The 9,002-nt window shown below is 41.7% G+C and overlaps 1 protein-coding gene and 1 long non-coding RNA gene across 11 annotated transcripts in view; one reads left to right on the forward strand and one right to left on the reverse strand.

Annotated features, from left to right (window-relative positions):
- Nucleotides 1–9,002, reverse strand: part of LOC126399933 (glucagon-like peptide 2 receptor) — a 346,627-nt gene that overhangs the window by 53,183 nt on the left and 284,442 nt on the right. For 6 of the 10 annotated variants that reach the window (XM_050060279.1, XM_050060280.1, XM_050060282.1 and 3 more), the window contains 7 exons: nucleotides 8,318–8,421; nucleotides 7,957–8,229; nucleotides 7,779–7,871; nucleotides 7,525–7,592; nucleotides 7,181–7,399; nucleotides 7,029–7,091; nucleotides 1,230–1,338 (listed from right to left, as the gene is read on the reverse strand). In XM_050060279.1, coding sequence (XP_049916236.1) covers nucleotides 1,230–1,338; nucleotides 7,029–7,091; nucleotides 7,181–7,381 — 373 coding nt within the window. In that variant the 5' untranslated portion in view covers nucleotides 7,382–7,399; nucleotides 7,525–7,592; nucleotides 7,779–7,871; nucleotides 7,957–8,229; nucleotides 8,318–8,421. Of the gene's footprint in view, nucleotides 1–145; nucleotides 282–1,229; nucleotides 1,339–3,360; nucleotides 4,908–7,028; nucleotides 7,092–7,180; nucleotides 7,400–7,524; nucleotides 7,593–7,778; nucleotides 7,872–7,956; nucleotides 8,230–8,317; nucleotides 8,488–9,002 lie in introns of those variants that run through there. The other 4 variants (XM_050060284.1, XM_050060287.1, XM_050060286.1 and 1 more) reach the window with 4 other exon arrangements.
- Nucleotides 1–9,002, forward strand: part of LOC126399969 (uncharacterized) — a 65,076-nt gene that overhangs the window by 39,806 nt on the left and 16,268 nt on the right. The gene's annotated exons all lie outside the window — the stretch shown is intronic.

Below are 9,002 nucleotides of genomic sequence, written 5' to 3' on the forward strand. Positions count from 1 at the left end.
AAACTAATAAGTTCACATCCCTCTCAACCAACCACAAACAGCCACAGCATCAGATAGGGAGTATATATTTAGCATCTGTCATCTTAGAAAAGCCAAAAGAAAAGAAACAGTGAGACTGCAAGAGAGAAAGAGAGAGAGCGCGCACACGAGAGAAACAACCCGGGAGGTCAGAGAGCCCAGCTCCCTCTCCAGCATCCTGAACCCCCCGGCCTGAAGGTGCAGGAACGGCTGGTCCCGTGGCTGCACCCGGGCCCGTCTGGTCTGGCTGCGCGCTGGCTGCGGAGCTGGGGTCATCCTCCTCCTCCTCCTCCTCCTCCTCCTCCTGACAAGATGATCTTCAGTTTTATGTTCTAAAAGCTTTTTTTTTTTTTACATATACATTTGTACTTGTAGGGCGCTTTTTTTTTTTTTACATATACATTTGTACTTGTAGGGCTATAAGTTTACGTTTTTAGTTCACAGGAGCTGGTTATTGTTGTGTTTATGTCAAAATAAAGTTTATCAAACGTTTTCTCATCTTTGATTTTGTGATTTACATGCCAAAATGATCAAAATTCAATTGGGAAAGACAAGGTCATTTTACAGGCTATGCATCATCAGCCCGTGGAGGTCTGCTCGCAGTTCCGTATATTCGGACACTGCGAGTTTGGACCTCCCGGATTATGATGATCATTATTACTGCAATTAGATCATTCTGATTAATGACTGACCATTAAGACGTGTTTTTGATAAATATTTTAATGTGCACAATAATAACCCTTCACATTGTAATCAAATTTTTATTTGTTATCTTTTGCATATGTGTGGCTGCTCCGTGTGTGTCTGAGCAGAGTGCACGCGCGTTGTGCACCCGCCTAGAGACGCATATTACTAACTTGTTTAACAGCGAAATACTGCGCCGTTGACTTTAGACCCGGTTTTTGTTGGTCACTGGCGCATTTGCTTTTTACGCCATCTAACTAGCAACGCGCCATGACTGCGCCTGACCACTCCTCATTTTTAGACCAACACACCCAGGGAAGCACAAGTTCATTTGCTAGGTAGACGATGAGGGCGCAGGGCGTGAAAATGACAACTGCGCCTGCATCTAAATAGCAATGACACTCGCGACATGGATTATGCGCCCTCCGCCGTCCGCTTTAGACCATCCAAATAGGGCCCTGGGTGTTTAATTGGGACAAGGCTTTTAATTGAAGTTTTACAGTTCCTTTACAACACTAGAGGCTCACCAGTTTCTGAGAGTGTGCTCGTTGCCAGTGTTGTGTTGCAGCTCTCCCAGTATTCAGTCCGTTTAGCTATCAGACTCTCAAGCACTGAGCCTGTTACCTGCATGTGAATCTAAAAAATGACAGAAAGGTTATTATTTCATTAACCTGAAAAGAATGCTGGCATTAAATTGATCATGAAAGATTAAATTAATCCTACAAAACAGCGATCATTGTATTAATAATTTCATTTTCCAATCCAGCCTAAAGATGAATATGTAGCTACTGGAATACAGCCTTCCACGCTCTACCAGCTGTATCATAGCTCACAATTTTTACACTTTCTTCAAAAACACACCGGCATATTATCAACTTACAGAGCTGTTACAATCAACAAGTTAACAAACAGTTGCCTATTTTCATATCCAGCAGACGCACAGCAACCACTACACAAATATCTGTCCAATATTCACTCTCCTTTTACCTGTTTAGTTCCTTGGAAAGGAAAATTGTGCAATACTTCATACAGGTTTATATTGGTTTCATTCAGATATATGTGAGTCATTTGAGACTTGTGAAATACAAAGATCCTGAAAAAGCCTTCATTGAAAGAAAGGGGACTTTCAGCCCCAGTACAATGCATGCTGGGAAGTATGCTAACAGGTAATAATAATCATAATTTTAAGATCAGTCAACTCATATTTGAAGTAATGAGATTATAGCCACGGCCATAACTTAATAATGATTCTGATAACATAATGTACGAATTGAGGATGACAGTTTAAACTTTATAAAATTAGTTTAATGATATATTTGATTTGGTTTACTCAAATTAATAATAAACATTTTTACGATGCAGCCCATTACACTGTATGTGCAGCCTCTGGATGGATGTGGTGAGCAGTGGATGTTGCAGTATTTGTATTCACCCACTTGGTGGGAGTATTTAATAAGCACCACCTTCACGCTCAGAGGGGACATTTTCAACTGTGTGTAATCTGAAATTACAAGCAAGTTATCATCCTGTTGTTGTTTTTTTCTTTAGTGTCATGCCTGCCCGATGCAAACACACTTCTGTCTTCATTCTACTGTATATGTTAGCCTGTGGGTGTGTCCCTACTGTTGTTAACATCTTTTTATATTATTAACTAATGCTCAGCCATGACTAATGGGTCTTCCTTAATTTGCTGTCATTAGTGAAACAAGTTAGCATTTTCTTTATTTAGAAAGAAAACTTCAGACCACAGCTACCATCTCTGTCATTTTTAATTCAGTGTGAGGACCAGAAACAGTGGCTTTCCTTTGTCTGCTGAACACTCCCGAGGTTCACATCCCAGTGAGGAAGCAGCTGAACTCTGCAACCTCTGTGTGTATACGTTTGGCTGCCTGGGGGCTCATCCGCCACCCGTCACGTAGATTTCTTGTATGAGTGGGCTGACAGAGGATGCTTTAATTCACTAAGGCTCTGTTCATGTCCAGAGTGGTACTTTCAGTGACGGAAAGAAGACAATAGCTGCTGTCTCTCATGAGACTAGACCTGCTTCAAATCCAGCCACAGACTCTTAATTCAATCGATAATTCACTGCATATAATAAAGAGAAAGCGAATGTGCATACAATTTCTAAGTACTGTGATTTAATTGTCTTTTATATGTTCCTTTCTCTGCTACTTTCCTTATCCATGTAAAAAAAACACAATTTTGAGTTGTCACTCAAGCAAATCACTGAACTGCCTCTTTAAGGCAATGATTTAAGAAGGAGACATTGCAGAACATGCTTATAAGCAATGGGACCTCTTGCAGCCCAAATTCCATATGGAAAAAAGACTAATTAAAGAAAAATTTGTTTGTTTATTTCTCAGTAGTCATCTGTCATCTGGGTCTTTGCTTCCTTTCATGAGAAATACATTGCCCTATATTACCTCATACAGTCAGTCAGATGGAGAATGCTCTGGTGAGTTCTTATGAAAAAAAATACTGAATTCAAATTAAATGTTTAAGATTTAGGGACTTTAGACTATGTGGCATTCTCTGTTAGACAGCACCAAGTTTAACTGTGACTCACTGTAAAATCCAAGCTACATAAAACTTGAATGAGCATTCACTGAAAGGCCTAATGTGTGTGTGCATGCATGTGAATGTTAAGTATTAATTTACCTGGTGGTTTAAGATAACAAAGAAGAGTAAGAGCAGGGGTGTGTGTCCTGCTGTGGTTTGGGTCCTCTTGTACCAGGTTGGCAGCAAGGTTGGCATGGTGCTGCGTGTTTACATTAAAAGCAGCAGGTTTCTGTTTTTTTTGGTGATTTGCCTCCTCATGCCTTAGCCATGCACTCACAAGGCCTTTCACTCATCCTCGTTTTATCCTCGTTTTTAAGTCCACTCAGCATGGCTCTCCTTGCCTGGCCACACCAGGTAGCTCCATAGTATTCAGAATTTGTTGGATGAATTTCGAGGATGGTTTGCAAGAAGAGAAATTGTTCTCCAGCCCGGGACGCTTGCCGTAGATGGTTTCCCACAATTTCCCTAAGTTTCCTTTAATTCCTCAAAATCTTCATCTTTTCGACAATTTTCCAAGTTACTTTATGGTCCTTCCAATAAACTGACTGTGTTTTGCCAAACAGTTACCTCCTGTTGATAGATGGCTGCAGTTCCAGTCCTTCTGTCCATGAAGACCTCTCAGGCTGTAAAGGAGGTGGAGTGGTCTGTACTTATGGACACAGCACAACTGAGAGCGCCTGTGGATCCTCACAGAGAGATTGCCTCTCCCACCCTGTCCTCCCCCAGCCAATCAAGATAAGGCCTGAGGAGAGCCAGCTACATAACTGGACTAACTTTGTTGTATCGGGAAACTGATAACACAAATAGCCACACTGGCTAGGTCTAACGTACCAATAGTCATTATGATCATATACACTTAAATACTACATCAAAATGCCTCATAGGCTCCATTCACATGCACTCACACACACACACACACACACACACACACACACACACACACACACACACACACATATGCACGTATGCACACACACACACACACACACACACACACACGCGCACACACACACACACGCACACACACACAAACTAGCAACTACCACCTGGACAGTAGACAGGAATGGAAGACACTGACCCCTCCCTTCTGTTTAGCTATCTCACACAGTAACTGAGCATCACCCAGCATTTCTGACACTAATGGGGACCTAATGTAAACAATCAGCACAGAGGCCAAACACAAGGAAGTAAATGGGAGAGCAGGAAGCCAAAGCTGCCTACAAAAGCCTTGCTCCCTGCATAATGCCTGTCGCTATATATTTCTGGCCAGACAATTTCATTGAACAGTTTGTTCACAGTGAATGGTAGTGTGACAATACTCACAGCTATTAGTTGGCTGCTTTTTTAAATTTGTTTTTAAAGTAGAATAATGTTTTGGTCCATCTGCGGTGCTAAAAAAATGTGCATCTGACTTCTGATCACCATGTGGTTGTAGAAGTTAATATAGCTAATGTGCAGGCAACGTGTGAACATTAGCAACATGAACATGCACAAGTACATCGAATGTAAGTCCAATATTTACTGTACTTTTAGTACTTTAAGGGCCGGATCTACTAAAGGTTTGTTTGTATAAAAACGTGTGCAAACTCATTGCACATGCAAAAAAATGTACAAACTGATTTACTAACAGTGCGCACTAAGGGTTGCATCTTTCAAAGGTGCAAAATAGCGTGTCTGCATCCAGTTAGTACGTTTGCTGCAATGAATATGCAATATGGGGCATTTACCCGCAATTGTGCGTGTGCTGGGAGGAGAAAATGTAAATATATTAATTTAGCACACGCAAAGCGATTTATCAAACCTGAAAGCAATTTTGCTAATAGAAACTGCATCTATATTTAACACATCTCAAAGAGAGGTGCAAACAGTTTGTATGTGTAATTGCGCACACATGGCTGCGGTTATTGTTGCAAGGAGGAGACATCGAAACGATGAAAGATGACGCAGAGAGCACATTTTTCACCCTTGTGTGAACATTTTTGGAATGGATGAGGAAACAATCATTAATATATATTGCCTATCCAGCATTGCCATTTTGGAGCTGTTGGAGGAACTCAGAGTGGATTTGGAGCCAGCCACGAGAAGGAGGATTTCCCAAAATTATAGGAGCGATTGACTGCACCCATGTGCAGCTTGTACCCCCCTCAGACACTGAGCATGTGTACAGAAATCGCAAACACACGCATTCATTGAATGTGCAGTGCGTTTGTGATGCCAAAGGCATCATTACCAACGGCAAAATGGCAAAATATCCCGGGTCAGTACATGATTTTTAAAAAAAAAACAAAAAATTATGGTGAAAATTAAAAAATGAAAACCCTTGGCGCATACTGCTGCACAATCAAACAGATGCGCAACTCAGAGCATCAGAAGTGTCTCTGACACCAGACTAAGAGCGGACCGGTGGAACTGGAAAATGCATATTTTACATCAATAAAATCTATTTTATCATTATTTTGAGTCACATTGTTGAAAGAATTTAGTCGTCTGTGTTCAAGCAGGATAATAGCAGGTCTCCATTGTGCGTCGGGCTTTCTATTTCCTTGTCGGAAATTTTTTCTTTTTTAATTACTATTTACGTTTTTCAAGTGATTTCCCAAATTTGTTGTTGAGTTGTGATATGCCAATTGCTTTTGGCAAATCTAGCACTCTGCTTTCTGGGGGTTGTTGGGGCAACCACACATCTGATGACCTCTTGGACATGTCTGCCAGCTCTGAGTGCGCTCGTTGTCAGAATCGGACTGGTGGGGGGTTAGTGTTGCGTTTAAGGCCTCCCCCCAAAAAGCGAAAAAAAAAACAGCGAAGCTTCGAATTTTTTTTTTCACAATCGAATCCCGTGCCATCGAACGAAACTTCGAAGCTTCGAATTTTTTGGGTCAGCCCTAGTACAATGAGGCCCATGTCCGCACACGGAATATTGTGGAGCGCACCTTTGGAATCCTGAAGAGCAGGTTCCGTTGTTTGGATCGCACTGGAGGAGCACTGCTGTACAGGCCAGAAAAAGTGGCCCAGATTGTAGTGACCTGCTGCATGCTACATAACATCGCCAAGCAACACGGGCTGGAGCATAATGCCATGCTGGAGGAGAACGCCGACCTGCTCCCCCGTATGGAGCAATAACCCAATGCTGCAGGGATGCAGACACGCAGCAGTCTCATTCGAAGTCACTTCTATATGCATTTATTTTTCTATTTTCATTCAATAATATGTAATGCAGAATTACACCTTGATCATATGCTGTAGATTAGAACATGAGTGCTAGTGTGATCCAATAGACTGCAGAGCATTGCAAAGTTAAGCAAATCAACATTTATTGAAAAAAAGATGATTGAAATCACTTTCTAGATTCCAAACATTATTATCAAACGAAATTGTGTTGGTCTAAAAATGAGGAGTGGTCAGGCGCAGTCATGGCACGTTGCTAGTTAGATGACGTAAAAAGAAAATGCGCCAGTGACCAACAAAAACCTGGTCTAAAGTCAGTATTTCGCTGTTAAACAAGTTAGTAACATGCGTCTCTAGGCGGGTGCACAATGCGCGTGCACTCTGCTCAGACACACACGGAGCAGCCACACATATGCAAAAGATAACAAATAAAAATATGATTACAGTGTTAAAGGTTAATATTGTGCACATTAAAATATTTATCAGAAACACGTCTTAATGGTCAGTCATTAATCAGAATGATCTAATCGCAGTAATAATGATCATCATAATCCGGGAAACACTGTTATGTAAATATCATGGTTAAATGAAAGATCACATACCACATGATGAACCACTCCTCTCTGTGATGAACCAGAGCCATGCTCATGTTCAAAGTGGTTCCTCTGTAATGACAAAAAGCAAAAAAAATGTGGATCAATTCACAACTTTATTTTTATTTCATGAAACATATTTACAAAGTTCAGTCTCTTACCTTCCTGCCCAACTGTACAGACGTCCACTCAGGAGGGGGGGGCCGTGGAACTACAACCTCTCCCACCACAATCACACGTGGAACCTCCTTTGGCATCGGCTTGGGAGACACAGGGCACGACACCTGTGGCTTGGGTACTGGTATCTCCAGGTGCTGTTTGGTGGCAGTCAGCAGCGACTCCACGAGGATAGGCATCCCCATGTCGTCACTGGGGTGCACCTACAAATACAAAACAATGACAAAAAAAATTTAAATATTATTTTGTAAAATGTGACTTTTACTGTCAAACATACTGTGTTGAATAATTTTCTATTTATGATATGAAAATAATTTATTCTACTTACACCATCACAGCACCACAGCTTGCGGTTGTTCAGGGGGAAGCGGTCAGCATGGTGAAAATATTTCACACCTTAAAAAAAAAAAGGAACAAGAAAAGAAACATAGTTTTTGAAAAACACATTTTAAAAAGGCAATGTCAACTTTCTTATTAGAAAACCATAATGGGTATAATATTAGAACCTATATGTAAAATATATAATTCTCATAAGCCTTCATAAAACTGTTTAGAACCATATATCATTATTTTCAAACATACCGAGACGTGTTGACACGCGGTGAAATTCCTGCCGGAAAAACTCTTGGATATCCCCCGGGACTGTCAAGCGTGGGACAAGGTCCCAGCGAAGACCTAAACAAAATAATAATGGTTAATGACAAAATCATATTGACCTGTACACATCAGCCTCATTAAAAAGAATACATGAATAACCTACCTGTGCAGTCGGCCAGACGCTGCAGACAGTGGCCAGGTATCGGCCAAAAGCTATGCCTCCTTGCGTTTTGCTGGCCGTCAGGTTGTTGCTAGGGGCCATGACACAGACAGCATCAGAGATCCGAGGAAGAACAGCATGTTCAACCTCAGTCCTGAGCTGGTCAGCGCACGCCCCTGGAGTGGACATGATGCCAAAGGTGTAGCAATCCTCTGGCATCAGCACAATCCCATCTGCAAGGGAGCGCAGATGGGATGCCCCTACAAGAAGAACAAGCTGGAACAAAAGACAGGATTTCTTTTAGGCTGAAAACACACAACTGAAACTTGTAATCATCAGTGAAATCTTTATGAATTGTACATACCGTTTTGCCTGGGACCTCAACTGGAATGACCAATTTATGCTGGCGCCCAGTGTGCTCAGAAATTGACCGTTTGTGCACTTTGTGGCGCCACCGTGTGCCACAAGCTGTTGATGAACATAAAATGTTTTTTAAAAAAAAAAGGAGACCAAATTCAAACTTCAAGCACTTCAACAAAAAAAAGGAGACCAAATTCAAACTTCAAGCACTTCAACACAATCTGTGAACTTTTCAAGACTATAAAAATACACAAAGTTAGGAGTTTAACTCAGTCATACAGCAAGGATATACATGAAAAGTTGATTTCAAGAAGGCACGCCACATACATGCACCAGCGTCACTGGAGGCCAACTGTCGCTCCGCCATCCTCCACTTAGCCGCCTCAGAGCGACAGTAGGACTTGCCACGGGGCATCGAAAAGTATAAAGACCCAGTTAGTGCGCATGCGCCCGCGCGTGCGGCCTGTTGCAGTCGCTTCTGCTTGTTTTCTCGGTTTTCTTACTTTTTTGCTTTATTAAGTTTGGTATTTGTGCTGGCTTTTTGTGATTGTCATTTTGAAACTGCGCCCTCTCAAAACATGCTGATTGAGAGAGTTGTACTCGTTTTCCTCACCCTGGAATTACTTATTTCATTCGGGCCCGGCACCATTGCGCAACAACTTCATGGCCGCATTGTTTACTCCAGAGAT

Source organism: Epinephelus moara, chromosome 13 (assembly GCF_006386435.1).
Source record: "Epinephelus moara isolate mb chromosome 13, YSFRI_EMoa_1.0, whole genome shotgun sequence".
NCBI lineage: Eukaryota > Metazoa > Chordata > Actinopteri > Perciformes > Serranidae > Epinephelus > Epinephelus moara.